This window comes from Castanea sativa, chromosome 6, assembly GCF_040712315.1.
Source record: "Castanea sativa cultivar Marrone di Chiusa Pesio chromosome 6, ASM4071231v1".
Classification (NCBI taxonomy): domain Eukaryota; kingdom Viridiplantae; phylum Streptophyta; class Magnoliopsida; order Fagales; family Fagaceae; genus Castanea; species Castanea sativa.
This window is the reverse complement of record NC_134018.1, coordinates 4,143,753-4,160,034: the sequence shown is the minus strand read 5'-3', so window position 1 is coordinate 4,160,034 and position 16,282 is coordinate 4,143,753. Positions and strand designations below refer to the sequence as shown.

General features: G+C 35.8%; 2 protein-coding genes across 4 annotated transcripts; one reads left to right on the top strand and one right to left on the bottom strand.

Annotated features, from left to right (window-relative positions):
- The first annotated feature begins 1,977 nt into the window (after positions 1-1,977).
- Positions 1,978-3,244, top strand: LOC142641030 (nuclear transcription factor Y subunit B-3-like). Its single transcript, XM_075815383.1, has 2 exons — positions 1,978-2,081; positions 2,157-3,244. The coding sequence occupies exon 2, from the start codon at positions 2,200-2,202 to the stop codon at positions 2,815-2,817; it is 618 nt and encodes a 205-aa protein (XP_075671498.1). The 5' UTR covers positions 1,978-2,081; positions 2,157-2,199; the 3' UTR covers positions 2,818-3,244.
- A 2,931-nt stretch (positions 3,245-6,175) lies between these two features.
- LOC142639300 (uncharacterized) lies at positions 6,176-11,819 on the bottom strand. Of its 3 annotated transcripts, none has more exons than XM_075813504.1 (3): positions 11,692-11,819; positions 9,073-11,566; positions 6,176-6,593 (listed from the first exon to the last, which is right to left on the bottom strand). In XM_075813504.1, exon 2 carries the CDS (start codon positions 11,524-11,526, stop codon positions 9,253-9,255), a length of 2,274 nt encoding a protein of 757 aa, XP_075669619.1. In that variant the 5' UTR covers positions 11,527-11,566; positions 11,692-11,819; the 3' UTR covers positions 6,176-6,593; positions 9,073-9,252. The 3 variants fall into 3 exon arrangements, with proteins under 3 accessions (XP_075669619.1, XP_075669620.1, XP_075669618.1); XM_075813505.1 differs by having other exon boundaries at positions 9,073-11,563; positions 11,692-11,816; XM_075813503.1 differs by having other exon boundaries at positions 9,073-11,819.
- Positions 11,820-16,282: the final 4,463 nt, after the last annotated feature.

The following is a 16,282-nucleotide window of genomic DNA, read 5'->3' as shown; positions in this document are numbered from 1 at the left end:
GCCTCATGAATAGGAGGTGATTAGTTTGATCTTTGACCAAAGGCTAGAACATCATTTCTTTATCAAAAAAATTGAGAGAGAGAGAGAGAGAGAGAGAGAGAGGTTGAACTTTTAAAAAATTCAGAAATAGGACTCATTGGTCTTGTGAAATGTGTGATATTTAAAAAATAAATAAATGTAAGTTTTATCTGTGTTATTTTCCTTCTTCTTCTTTTTTGGAGAATGGAAATATTAATATCTAATGAATTCTTATACTGTTCATAATTTAAAGAAATCTAAACTCTCCATGAAAACTATATAGGTTTATTTAGGTATAACATTCTATTGTTGACCCATCTAAGGAAACCAAAAGCACAAAGTGATAAACCAATCAAATTCAGGACCATTAAATTGGTCGTATTTATCTTAAGAGAAGCTTTTACATGACTTCTTTTATATAGCCCAAAGAAGTGTTAATATCTATTACAATCACTTTCGAATGGCTCAAAAAAATGCAACTGATCAGCGGCCTAGAAAATAAAGGTTCTTGCTTGAGGAACAAGCCTGAGCACCTTAAGGAAAAAAATTAAAAATTAAATTTTTTTGAGTGATTACAATCTTCTTGAAGTCTTGAGAACTTAGTTGTTCATCATAATTATTATTGGATCACATAAATATGGTTGACCTCCTTTTGAAAAGAGAGAATAAAGAAGTAGAAGTGTGAACCTTATATTCTTACATATTCATAAATAAATAAATAAACCCTTATATTCTTTATTTCTTACATCAAATAACTTACAGAAATCAAGAAACTAAAGAAGAAAATAAGCAAGTCTCATTTATACAGTACATAGTAATAGAGTGGGCAGAACCAACAAAAAGAAAAGGAAGCATATTCGTTTTAGGCACAAAATGCACAGCATTTCTTGCAGGCCGTGACAACCAATAACACTTCAGTCAAATTTAATGGCGTTAAGATTGTGCAAGATTCTTATAAAATAGTTTTTGGTAAAGGATTCTTATAATATATTAAGTGGAAGGTTTGTGCACTCTAGCTATTACCAATTTTATTACTATAAATTCAAGTGACAATAAATATAATTAGTATCATATTATTGAGTACCACTTAAAATAAAATTCTTTAAGTTTAATATGTTAGGTTTTCGAATTAAATTCAAACGTATACCGTGTAACATTTTACATGATATATGATAAGAATTAAGCAGTTCAAACAGTGACGCTTTAACAAATATGTTGTACCCACGATGATAACCCTATCAAGGCCCCAGTGATATATAAGGTATTATCCATTGTCATCACATGGTTTGAGGCCGATGAGTCCAAACCGAAGACCTTTTTTTTTTTTTTTTATTGCCTTGAATAAAAATAAATTGTATTTGTGTTTTATTAGTTAATACAACCATATATTTAAATTTATTATACTACACTCAAGATATTGTATTTAAGTTTTACCTCAAATAACAAATATCATGAAAGACACAATTTTAAAGACACTAATTTTTTTTTTTTTTTCAAGAAATGACACTACTTAAGTTTGAATCTTTGAACATAAAATCACTAATTTGTTTAAAAAAAGAATATTCATAGTTTTAAAAATATAAAATCACTAATTTGTTTTTAAAATGAATATTCATATAAAATCACTCAACATTGTAAACGAATTCGATGATTAATATGCATCTTAACCCTTTGCATAGTTATTGAAATTTATAAATAAATAAATCAAAGACAATTGACTAAATCATTAAAATAAAATAAAAACATAATCCAGGACAGACCGCCCACGTGCCAAGATGCGAAATCAACGGTCCACATCACCCTCCACTCACAAAATCGGACGGCTCCAAACCCGTCGGTGCAAACACACACTTATCGACTAACAACGGTCCACAAAACTCCACGTGTCACCCTGGATTCGCATTATTAACTCTCTGATCCAACGGACTCAAACTCAATTCTTTTTCGCTCCCAAAAATTTCTCTCTCTCTCTCTCTCTAAACTCCGATTCGTCATTTTAATTTTCCGATCACCTCCGAAACCCGAAATTTCCGTTACGTTCAAAACCGAAAACTCTTTTCACGGTTATTGCTTTTGTTTCTGAATTCTAAACTCGCTATCTAAATTCACGACTCTAAATTTTTTTTTTTCAAAAAAAGAAAAAAAGTTTGAATTGAAGAAAATTACCTCCAAGGTCCATCAATGGCGGACTCCGACAACGATTCTGGAGGAAGAGGAGGAGGGAGCGGCTCGGCCAATGAGCAGTCGCCACGTGAGCAGGACAGGTTTTTGCCGATCGCGAACGTGAGCCGGATCATGAAGAAGGCGCTTCCGGCGAACGCGAAGATCTCCAAGGACGCGAAGGAGACGGTGCAGGAATGCGTGTCGGAGTTCATCAGCTTCATCACCGGCGAGGCCTCCGACAAGTGCCAGAGAGAGAAGCGGAAGACGATCAACGGCGACGACTTGCTCTGGGCGATGACGACGCTCGGGTTCGAGGACTACGTGGAGCCATTGAAGGTTTACTTGCAGAGGTTTAGAGAGATGGAGGGGGAGAAGACTGTGGCGGCGCGTGAGAAGGACGGCCCCGGCGGCGCGTCGTCGGTGAGTGTGAGTGTGGGTTTGGGAAATGGAAGTGATGTTTATGGAGTGAGTAGTAGTAGTACTAGTAGTGGGATGGGGATGATGATTCATCAAGGACACGTCTATGGCTCTGGTGGGTTTCATCATATGTCCGGTGGCGGTGGCGGCAGTAACAGTGGTGGTTTAAGTGGACCCAGCTATGCAGGACTCGGGTCCAATACCGGTCGATCAAGATAATTACGATTACATGTAACATATATATTTAACGAAGTAATATTAGGAACACATAATTTACTACAATTATATGTCATAACTTATCACGTAGCGAGTTATGATTGGTAAAAGTATATTCTTACATGGCCCATTATCACACTTTTACCAATCATAACTCCTCACTTGAGCACAAAATTATGGCAAATTATGTATCCCTACCATTACTCGTATTTAACGTTCATTTCATATGTATGTGTGTGTAATTTTTACAGAATGAGTCTAGGTTTGTTGAACTTGGATACAATAGAAGTTGATTCAGATAATTGTCACTTGTTTTGTTAGTTATTTTATGTAATTGGTACATGTAATGCTTTTCTCATGTATGTATAAGATTTAATTCCAAAAATCTTATATGTAGGTGAGGGAGAAAGAGGGAGAAAATAAGGAAAACATGTGTAGAAATTTAGTGTCAATTAAAGTCAATAGTGTTTTTATTAAATTTGTTGTGTTATTTCTAATCTTTTCTACTTTGATGTTTTGTTTTGTAATTTGGGGTTAGAGAATGAACGAGGTTTGATAGTTTTATTTTTTGTTTGAATAGAATGAGATTGGTTCTTCCTATGGTGGGTGGGTGAGTGGGTAAATTTATGCTTGAGTAGGTTGGTAGGAATTTTACTTTGAAACTTGGGTGAAAGATGAGGATATAATTTTTTTTTTTTTTTTTTTGAAGGGAAGGATATAATGGAATGGGAAGGTAAAATTAGTGCCATAGATTTGTAATCATGAACTATATAATTTTTGTTTGTTCCATTTTGTAATGGATTGAAGTTTGGTTCCAGTTAATGACTGTCTAAGTACATCCGTTAAGGTAGAATTTTATAATGCTGTCAAGTAACATTATATAGGATGTTGAGTCACTTTCAATCTAACGTCTATTTTTTTAATGGGTAATGTTAAAAAATGTTTTAAGGGTATTAGTTAAAAATTAATAAATATTTAATTATGAGTTGTAATACACATTTTTTTAAGGAAAAAAAAACATTTATTAATAATTTATTGGCTTACACGCATAAATTGATTGTAGTTATGTTATGCATTTTTTTTTTCCTGTACATGTTGACTTTTTTTTTTTTTAAAGAAATAATTACAACATGCTGTTAACCCTGCAGCTCGAACCCTTTCCCTCTTAAACCCCTAAGTACTTTGTACATGGGGAGGTGTATTAAAATGTTTTTTAATAAAACATCAAATGCACTTTAACCATTCTTCTCTGTGCATTCATTGGCAAAAGCCTTTTTTTTAAATAAATTTTGTTATTTCCCAATGAAAGTGAGATCTCTTAGAAGTCTTCTTAACGTGTGCTTAAGGCATCCATTAACAAAAGTCTTGAAATGTTAGTGAATAATATTTCAAGAAGCCTTGGGACATTTTTAAACCTTATTTCAAACAAAATAAGTTATGCCAAAAACCTAGAGATGCAGTTCCCTCTCATCTCTCTCTCTCTCTTTTTAAAAAAAATAAAAAATAAAAATTGTGGGCTAAATTTTACAACAAAGGACAATTAATTTTTCAAGTACAACGTAAATGTGTTGTATTAATGCATTGGATTACCCAAAGGGCAAGCATGGTGTGTAGGATTAAGAAATAAAAGAAGTAATATATATACATATATATATATATATATATATATGTATATATATATATATAAATATATATATATATATATATATATATATAAAGAAAAGTTTACGGATGCATTAAGGATATTGGTTTAAAAAATATTTTTAAAAACTTTTATGGAAAAATAAAAAAGTAATTGTTTTTTATTTATAGCTTTTTAAAATTTTCATGAAAGTAGTATTAAAACTTTCGTAAAATGATCCATTAACAAATGCTTTAAGAGCACCTCTTAATTGGACTTATACATTTATATCTCACGATTATTTTGTAATCACTCGTTGGAAGTGGTAAAATATATGGTTGTTAGAGTTGGATAATTCAACTCCTTTAGGTCTGTGACCAGGTCAGGATTGGGTCATGATCAAACTTCACTTAACCACCATCAAAACTTTCAAGAAGCTACCAACTACACCCAAGAAAAAAAGAACGTATTAATAAAGAGCAGTAAATTACAGAGTCGTTGGAGAGCTCAATCTGGATTGAACTAAAATTTTAGGATGGTTGGATTCTAGTATGAAAGAGACTGATAACACAAATTGGGCCCAACTCTGAATTTCATGTAACCTCGGACTTTTATGATGCCTTCACTATGGTTCATATCAACCCTGTAACTCAGTCAACCCCAACAGTAAGCTGCATTAATTTTATTGCTTGGTACTAGCATCTAATGTCTTCTCCGTTGGTGCATTTTTGAAGGAGATGTGGATGACAGCAAAACAGCTTGGAGTAGGTAACCAAAATTCGACAGTACCAATATCCTTTTTCCTTGTTTGATGCTTTCTCTTGAGTAATTATTTTGCCTTTTGCAGTCTCAACCTTTAGGCTTAGTTTAGGCTCTTGAAGACCACAAGACTCTTGCTTTGAATTATTCACCTATTGTTTGGAGAATCCATAGCTAGAATATTACAGGGAATAGCGTTTTGTAATTTGCGCCTTATACATGGTGACAAGACACATCCACTACAATTTCACCCACAGAATAGGTCATGTATTTTTGTAGTGTCTCAAAAGGCAATTGTAAGCAACATGGATGCATGTTATCTCTGATGGTTGCATATGCAAAATACTCAGAGAACACAATCTCTATATTGATTCCATTTCTGCACTCCAAATGCAACCTTTCAGATCTCCCAATTGAGATAGTGATTGCGAGAATAAAGTAGATGCAACAGGTGTTCTCTTTAATTTGCACACCATCACATTCATGGGGGGTTGTTACTATTGTTCCAAAAAAACAAATTTTAGCTATTCCACCCATGGTGCAATTGACCTTTTTAATTTATCCCTATATTTGGATGGAGGAAAATGAGGGGAGAGCAGAGTTAAAAAAAAATGACCAAAATTTACTAATTTTTAATATATTTCAACCGCTTTCTCATCTACTCTCCCTCATTTCCCAATAAATATCTTATGCATAAGATACATACATATTCCATCTCACATCATGTGAACCACAGCCATATGAAACCTGTAGAGGAATGATACATATATCCAAACTGATATCTCCCACCATTCAAACACACCCCAAGTGTCTAAATAAGAAGGGGAATGAAATATCTGAACAGCTTAAAATAAGGGAGCAGGTATGCACATTATGAAAATTTGATCAACTTCAATATATCGATATATACAATGTAGTATATACAATTCCAGGGTTGAAAGAATCGCATAAATGAAATGGTTAGTATTCTACTTCTACATCTTCACAAAAGATTTGCATGGCTAACATGGTATTCTAGAAACAAAAAACAGAGGGGTCAAAGGATACAACTAGACAATCAAAAAAGGAACATTACCAACTAGACAACTAAATCCTATTACATCACCATTCATACATTTAAGTTGTACAACAATCTACCACATTTCAGACTTCAGCAATTTCAAGCCATTACATTATCATCCACAACATTGGTTGATCAAGTTCTAATTAACTAAAACATAAATGAAAAGAAAGCTAAAAACTTAAAGAAAGAGTTCCACTTCCACATCAATGTAGGCCAACCAGTAAACACCATGCATTGTCTCTCTCCCAAGTAGAAGTTTGAAGTCCTCTTGTCTCCAAGGCAACCCAGAGTTCTGCTGAACAGCTTTAATTCCCCAGTGATCAAATATCCTTCAAGCTATGAAACAAAGAATTAGATGAAAAATATTTCCTATTAGTATCGCAATTCTTATAATAGCAAATAATAAACAGGAAGCAACAACAGCACAAAATTGATAAAGGACAGCACGAGGAAGTCCTCCTGAACAGAACCAGAAAGTATGTCCAAAAATAGAAAATCTTGTTCATATACACCATCAATAAACTAGTCTGTCTAAATTTTTTAATGCATAATGAACATAAGAAGACCAATGGAAGTTTCTTTTAAATAAATAAGTATATGATCTCCTCTGCTACAAATCAGGTCAATGTGAACAACTAGATCCACAATAATTGATAAAATGTAAACTAGGTGTGTGTTTGGGTCCAACTTAAAAAACCAGCTTATTTTAATATTTAGCTTATTTTTGCTACTATTCATAGGCCTCATTATACTTTTTGGTACTATATATGAGTCCCACTATACTATTTCAGCTAACATTTATCTTTACCTTTATTTACAATACTTTCAACAAAATAAGTAGATCCCAAATAAACCCTATATCTTAATTCCATGGTCACCATAAACATTAGCAAGCACTCCAAAGCAAGTAGGACCTAGGAGCATATAAAAAAGTACTGCATCCACTGGCAGCCTATCTGCCTATGTCAAAATATGCCTACTGAAAAATAAGCTAAATCTCAGTTCTGGCATGGTACATACATAGTGGCCCACTAACTCTATTTAGCATAGCTTTTACTTAATTGTTCACCCTGGGTTACTGTCTACTGCAGTATGGCCCAATGGAATATACTTTCGTATGCTTAACAGGGCAAGAGAAAATTCCAAACTTGCAATTTCACTTAAAATGAATAATTTCAGCATGGCAGGATAAATGAAACATATTTCCATGTCTCCCTGATTGGGCAAACAATGGGACTGTTAAGAATTTTTTCCCCCTCTTTGAGGGTAAGAAATTTATGAGAGAAGAAGAGAAAATATACATTTGATGTATAAACTAGATCCTCTAAACATATTACAACTGAAAATGCAATAAAATCCAAGAAAGAACCCATGCAATATTGCCCAATGCACACAGCCAATCATACAAAGGACTAGGAAAATGGTTTTGAATGAGTTTCCATCTAGCTCAGCATCTTCACCTTTTACATCTCCCTCCAAAACGTCAAAAGAATAGTGGTGGGGTTATACACGCTGAAGCTCATGTGACAGGTTATCTTGAGTAAATCCACATAAACAGTTATAATACTGTCCGAATAACTATGTGAAAGAAGGCAAACGAAAGATGAAGCAAAATCTCCCCTCCACCCTCCCTTTACTTCTTTGAGGGACGAAGCATCTCCTCCTTTTATATTATTAATTAGAAACTTATTGTCCTTCAGAGTGATCTATCAAGTTTAATACAGTAGTTTAGATGCTGTTGATATTAAGGTTTCTAAAAGCTACAGATATTTTCACAAATCATCTATAAAAAAATACTCATTTATTAAAAATTCAGGAAACCGCATCAATGTGGTAGGAGTTTTGAACTTCTGCTTGACATATTTCTTTCAAGGGAACTAAGGTGCATAAATCAGTGAAGTAATGGTGATGTCATAACCACATTCTGCCTCCATTCTTGTAGACTGTACTCTTTCTTTTCTTTTTTTATAAATAAAATCATTTAATAAAAAAAGGGAACTCTCAAGAGAAAACAAAGTGGCTAAAAACAAGAAACCTAGGAAAAGGCACAAGCTAAGTGCAAGATGCACAAAATAATAAATATAATGAGAGATACTAGGCACGTCAAAATTGAGAAAGAAACGGAAAACGAAAACAGGGAGAAAAAGGTCATAAGTGCTGATGAAACCTTGTGCAACATCTCAAGATCTTTAAAATTGTATAAAAAACCACTTATACGAGGAGAATTCTTTTCCAAAGAAAACCCAAAACTAAAGAATTTGCTTTTCATTGTCAACCAAAGACTAGATAAACATAAAAGATGTGGTAACTAGATAGGAACTAGAGCATAGCAACTTGATGAAGTCAAAAGTTAGCAAAAAGAGAAATGTTTCCAAGTTATAGCTGAGACTCTAGATAAGAGAAACTAGAGTTTAGTAAAAGCAACAAGCTAGCAGTGTATCCAACAAAAAGAGCCTCTATATTGCAGTGGCATAAAACAATACCAGGAAGAACAAAAATGGTGTAAAAACTTCTCAATATAAAAGACAAGCATCACTATCAGCACATTTATATTTTGAACTATTGTAAGGTTCATAAGCCACAGACAACTTTCTGTACAGTTAATGACTGAAAAGCAACACAACAGTACAGCAAAGTTAGCAGGAAACAATTCCAACAAGCAAGTACAAGCAACAGTATGAGCATTTTTATAATGTAAAAGTATGAGTAACAGTGTGTCAAATGCACAACAACAGAAGCATGCAACAGTTAGAGAAGACTCATGATCATTATCCAACAATTAACATATGAAAGGGAAAAAATTTCGGGAACTTACATTTCTTCACGCAGGAATGGAGCCATGCTCCTGTGTTGAAGAAGCAGTTGAGAAATTTCAGGCAATGAACTGAGAACAGCTGTTCAACAAATCAAGGACCCCACAAACAGCACTTGAAGGAGAGTCCAAGTATCATGATGAATCCAGAGCTGTTCAACAAATAAGAAGCATTTGATTCAGTTATTCAGAGGTAAGCCTCCGTCTCTTCCCATAATCAGCATCCCTTGACCTTGATCGGTGATGCTCCTCCTCTTGTGATATCCGTGACTTGCTGTGAGTCCTTGATGACCGGCCCCTTTCCCATTCATCCTCATGCTCCACTTCCTGATCCCTGTACCTATGATGATCAGCATACCTATCTCTGTCGTCTCTGTACCTCTCACGGTCACGGTCTCTATCACGAGACCTCTCACGGTCACGATCCCGGGATCGCTCTCGGTCCCGATCACGCTCCCTATCCCGTTCTCGACCAATATCTCTATCATCGCGGTGCCTTCTTTCTGACCAGTCAGAATCATGAGCCATATCTTTTTCTCTAGGCATTTCCCTATCATAACCTGGATCTCTATCATCCCTATACCTTCTCTCAGAAGAACCAGACCAGTCCCTTTCTGAACCTCTATCTTTTTCCTTCATGGCATTCGACCAACCTGCTCTATCATGACTCACCTCACCATATTGATGGTCAGACGCAGCTTCCTCCCCATAACTTGACTCCCCAGCTCTCCCACCACCATGTTCCTCACCACCCCATCCACCCATACTAGGATCTGACCACATTCCCATGTTAGGTCCATCAACACCAGATGTGGGCATCATGCCCATTCCACTCATTCCATTCATTGGCATCCCTCTTCCAAAGAATGCTGGATTCACGTGTGGTGCTACTCCAGGCAAACCAACACCTCCTACAGGAGGGAATGAAGACAAAATCCCTGAGAATGGAGGTGTTGGAGCACCAGGAAAGCCTCCATAGCCTCCCATTCTCCCCATAGGCCCGCCAAATGCCGGATCAAAACCCTGACCCATCATTGGCTGAGGGTGCAACAAAGGTGGGGTTGCACCAATACCCTGACCAAACCCATTACCACCATTCCCCATTATACCTCTCCCTCCCATCCCACCACCACCCCTATTCCTCATTGGCCCAGCTGGCCCTCTATTCCCCATTCCTCCTTGCCCATTCCCTCTGCCCCAATTCCCTCTCCCATAACCTCTATTATTATTATTATAATTATTGTTGTTATTATAATTATTATTATTGTTGTTATTATTATTATTACTATCCCCACCTTGATAATTCCCACCAGTCGCAATATTACTCCCAACACCACCACCACCACCCCCCCCACCCCCACCATTCTTACCCCCACCATCATTAGGCCCACCTCTCCTCCCCTGTGTAACCCCAGATTGGGCCATCTGTTGATTCCTATTCACCTGAGCCTCACCCATCCTCTTAACACTAAAAGGAGACGCAAACGCCACCACACACGGCCTACCATTAAACAAATGCCCATTCATCCCTTCCTTACAGGCAGTCGCCGAAGCAGGGTCATAAAACTCCACCTGACAGTACCCTTTCGACTTCCCACTAGCTTTCTCATCGAAAAACCTCACCTCCTTCACTGCCCCATACTTACACAACTCCGCCTCCAACTCCGCATCCGTCGTCCACCAATGCAAATCCCCAACAAACAATATCGTCCCCCCACCTCCACCTCCACCTCCACCTCCTCCTCCACCCCCACTATTCCCAAACCCATTCACATTCCCACTAGGCCTCACCACACCCTCATTAACTCCACCACCACCACCACCACCACCAACAACAACACCAACACTACCATGTAATTGCTGTTGCCCACCAACAATATTCCCTGGAACCCCAACAGGCACAGCATGCCCAACACCACTATTACTATTATTACCATTAATATTCACATTACTGTTGTTGTTGTTGTTGTTGTTGTTGCTATTGCTAAACCCACTTTGCTCCTCTACAACCTCATTGATCTTACTGTGTTGAACTAACTCAACCCTAATCCCACCACTCCCTTTCAACTCATTCCCTCTAAACCCTTGATTACTCTGACCAACACCAACACCAACACCAACACCACCAGAACCCGAAACCCTAACATTCCCACTACCTTCACCCACACCAGGAATCGAAACAGCACCACGCGGTTGTTCCTGCGCTACCTTCGGTGGCGACTCTAGCTTCCTCTCCTCCTCCTCCTCAACCTCCTCTTCCTTAAACCCTAACTCCTCGCCCTTCTTCAAAGACTGTAAAAACCCCTCGCCGACATTGACGTCGTTGTACAAATCCTCGTAATCCTCTTCGTCCTCCTCCTCTTCGCCGAGAAAGGCCACGTCGGCAACGGCGGATATCGCCTCGTTCCGATGGAACTGGTCCATCTGATCCGCCGTCGTTCCCTCCCCTTCGTCCATCTTCTTCTAGGGTTTCAAAACGAAACGTTTCTCTCTTCTTCTTTTTTTAATCAATTTTTGTGGTGAGTGTGAGAGAATGAAATTAAAGCATGTTTTTTTGTTTATGGAAACAAAGAAATCAGAAACATAAAAAAACAAAAAGATTCAGAGAGTGAAAGATCTTACCAGAGAGAGAGAGAGAGATTCTGAGTTTGTGGTTTCTAGAGAGAGAAACCCTAATCTGGAAAGTTGTGAAGGGGTGTGAATTCTCTGGGTTTTTTTTTTTTTTTTTTTGTGTGTGATGATGTGTAATGAGTAATCTGTTAAAATAATGGCGTATAGTTCTCGTTTGGGCTAAAACAAAAGGCTGCGGTGCGTTTTTGCTCTTTCCTCATCCGCGTATTACACGTTTACACTTAACACTAGCCTATAAATTCTTTTTTAGCGTAGCCACAGTCAAATTTTACCAAAAATTTTCATACATTTTGTCTTTGTAATTGTGTTATTGTGGACTTGAAATGGCAATGATTACTTACCATCATATCAATTCCCATCATGACTTACTGTGATTATGACACATGTTTATTTTTGAATATGTGCCATGATTGTAGTGGATTCAATACACTTGAAGCATTGGACAGAAACCAAATCTCCCTAACACACACACACACACACACATATATATATATATATATATATATATATATATATGTATAACATTCGTATTTCAAATTATCTTCTTCATTATAACTGTTAAATTGTCTACACCCTTGCTATTGTTTATATATTAAAAAGAAAAATCATTTCACTTCACTTCAAATTTAGATCTCTTCAAATGTAGATCTCTTATTTAATAATAATTAATTTTATAATTTAACCAATATCTACCCAACTTATTCTTATTGGACTTAAAAAAATATTAGAATACTCTAATGGTTTGAATGTAATATTTTTTTATGAACATTTGAATGTAATATGGGAGTGGTCAAGTAAACTAACCCATGTGTTCGAATTGATCGATTTGAATGATTGGTTTGCAAGTATACTTACATATAGAGGGAATTCAATTTTTTTTTTAAATATATGTAAAATAGGAATTCTACTCTAATTTAATTAAAGTGTACATGTTAAACTTGATCATTTTAAGTCAAATGTCAATCCCTAATTCTATAAACCAAATGCACCTAACCCATAAGTTTGCACAATGATTTGCCTTGCCAATCATGATTATTCGTCACCTTCACCCTTCCTAGTACGGTATGATTTGATAAATATCTCAAAGATCTCCACCACATTAGACAAAGATGTTAAGATATCCATAAGCTCACCATCTTTAACAACACTTAAAGCATCAACTTTAAACCTTCTACTGGAGGCACCAAAGTTTCAACCAACATGACCTCACCAAAAATCAATTGATAATTCTTAGTGTCTTCGTTAACATTAATTAGATCAATATTCAACCTTATGTGATTAGGTTGGTTCACAGGATTAATATTCAACCTTATGTGATTGGATTGGATCAATATTCTCAATGACTTAGTCGACATTGCTTGGATCAATATTCAACCTTCTAGGAGTGAAAGTGAACAATTGTGGTGGTGATGATGAAGGTTTTTTTTTTTCTTTCTTTTTTGAAAAGTAGCTTACATTTTTTATGTAATTACAAACAAAAACAAAAAAACATTTTTTTTTCATTGACTAAAATTTGAAGCCACACTACACACCAAAATTTGATTTTTTTAGAAAATCTTATATTTTCAAATAATGACCTTAAATGTTAAAGCTTCTTCAGTTCTTCTTCTTTAATTAAAACTTGATCTTAATTAATATAAGCTTTCTAAACAATGATAACTAGTGTTAACAACTGTGTGATGCATTATAATTTTTATTATTTATGGAAATTAAAGGTAAATTACATTTTAAATTTCATTGTTTTTTTATGAAAAAAAATTCATTGTTGGTTTCCAATCGAATTCTACAATTTCAGAAGTTTATAATTAAGCCCCACATTTTTTATAATTTTTTTTTTAAATTCTAGCCACAAGGTAAAGCCATAATTGGAAAAGGCTTAAACAAACAATTACATGGTTTTGAGTGATTTTTTTTTTTAATATTTCAGGCACATGTATCGAATTACACAATACTGTTTTATTTAAGCAAATTTCATTATTGATTGGAATATAAATTTTTTAAAAGTATAATTTTTTTAGAGAGAGTTTCAATTTATAACGTCCATTCTTGATGATAACTCTTTATCATCAGACCAAAACACCCATCAATTTTTGGTGTAAGCGGAGATCCCCAGATCTCTTATTCAACCATCAGAGACTTTACCGGTTGAGCTAGCTGGAACCCATTAGTATAAAATTTAATTTGAAACAGCTCATAGCCTCATACATAGTATTTAAAAGGTATTTTATGCAATAATATATATATATATATATATATATATATATATATATATATAGAAAAGTAGACAAGATAAGTTGTTGGATATATTTATCCAAGCCTGAACCAATAAACTTGATTTGCTTACTTTCGTATGGACAAAGGAATGGTCCCAATTTATTTATTATTTTGAGAAAGGGAATGGTCCCAAATAGTTGATATATCGTGTATTATTTATTGTTTTCCTTTTCTTTTCTTTTTTAATAACCTGACTGTTACAACAAAGGGTAAAAGATTTCAATCATATATGATGACTCCATTGCTCCATCGACATTATTTTGTAGTACTTAATAAATTTTGTTATTTTTTCAACACATCTATAGCCAATTATATCATATTCAAAATCTAATCTCTTATCACATATTGATTTTTTTTAAGTTACCATATATTAATTTTTAGGGTAAATTGCTGTCGGGGGCGAAAAAAGTTCCCTTTCCGACAAATGAGATTTGTGTTGGGTCGGGGGCATAAACCGAAACTCGACGATGGGCCCGATATATGGCCCAAAGGCTATCGGCGAAGATCCAAATAATTCACCGTATTTTTATGCCTCGGGCTTAGATTCGGACTTATAAGAATGGCTCATAAACAATCCCTATAGCAGACGCGTTAGTGCGGTTGAAAAGAATAATGTATGGAATTGCCTAGCAATGAAGTGTTTCTGCAGAAAATAGCCTAGCGGTAAAGCACTTCTGCAGAAAAGAGTAACCCAGCCGTAAAAATATTTCTGCAGAAAAATAATCCAGCGGTAGAGTGCTTCTGTAGAAAATAACCCAGCTATAAAGTACTTCTGCTGAAAAGAGTGACCCAGCCGTAAAAATATTTCTACAACAAAAATAACTCAGCAGTACAGTAAAATAAACTTTGAGTATTTCATAGGTTAAGAGAAAACATCAGAATCACCATCCATTAGCTCTAACAGTTACATAATAACCATGAATAGTAAATGAATAGATAAACATTATGGGTTCCATGATAGTAAATAATGAGGAAAGCTTAGTGTGAGATGAAGGGAGAGAGAAAGATCCCAACTAGTGCAGCAAGATCATTATGGTGCCAAAACATGCTCTTGGATGTAGTATATGTAATGGGTAGAGAGAGCCATTTGTGAGAGGTATGAGTAATGAGTGAGAGTGTATAGTAGGGCTGCTGGACTTTCTGCTGGGGAGGAGCTGTATGTTTTTAAGTAGAAGTATGGGAGGTGTTTTTGAGCTAGGAATGAGAGAACTTAGTTTTCATGCTTGAGAATGAAAGTTTTGTGACTTAGAACTTTGCTGGGATTTTGAGGAGCTGAAACAGAAGGGTTTTTGTGAGAGTTTTTCTCTGTGAGTGAGTTTCTTGGTATGTTCTTGTTCCCCCTGAGGCATTAATGGAGGGTTCTATTTATAGTAGAGATTTAAGGGGCAATTGGCAAATAACTTTTGCTAAATCTTTCCCAATCTTCAGAAAATCCTTAGGGATTCGTTCTTAGAGTGTTAGCTAAGAATGGTAAGCATGACCTTTTGGAAGACTCTTACTATTTTTGGGTAATATCAGCTGGAATTCTGACTTAGCATTAATGCTGATTGGTCTTGACTGATAGGGTTAGAGCATACATTAAGCTAATGACTTTGGCTGTGCTGCTTACTAGATTCAAAGCTCCCAAAGGCAGGTTGCATCACCCCAAGCCAAGTGTTAACCTTGGAGCCTTTGTTGGGAACTCCTCGGTGCTCTCCAAAACACATTTCCCTAAATTTTCCCATGAAGGGTTCATGTGCTTGGTCCATGAACCAAAAAATACATATTTTTTAGCGTGAAAATGAGTTGATTTCAGCTTGCTTCAGGAGCTTTAATGGCCTAGTCATGGCTACCTTTGATGCTTGACTGAATAGGTTGGAGGAGAAAGAGGAGATGGCTGGCTGGAGTGCTTTCAGCTTCTGGTCAAGTCTTTTCAGCTTCTGGTCAAGTCTTTTCAGTCTTATGTCAAGTCTACTTCAGCTTTATGTCACACAATAAATGATGATATTTCAGCTTGTAGAGGAAGGATTCAACCTCTGATGGACATGTGTACTGTGCTGACTTGATTGGACAAGTTGGAACCTGATGAGAGTGGGCTCCAGCTACTGAATTTGTGATGAGTTTTGGCTAGTTGGCTCACGTGAGCTCCAGTTGCTGGGACTTGAGTTTGGCCTGGGCTTGCCCCAGCTGAGCTTTATATTTGGGCTTGTTTGGGCTTGATCATCCCTACAAAATAAAGAGTTTTGCCATGGATGATATACATGGGCTTTTATAAGTTTTGTAAAAGGAGTATTTTTTTAAGAATGAGTATTTATTTTTCCAATGAGTA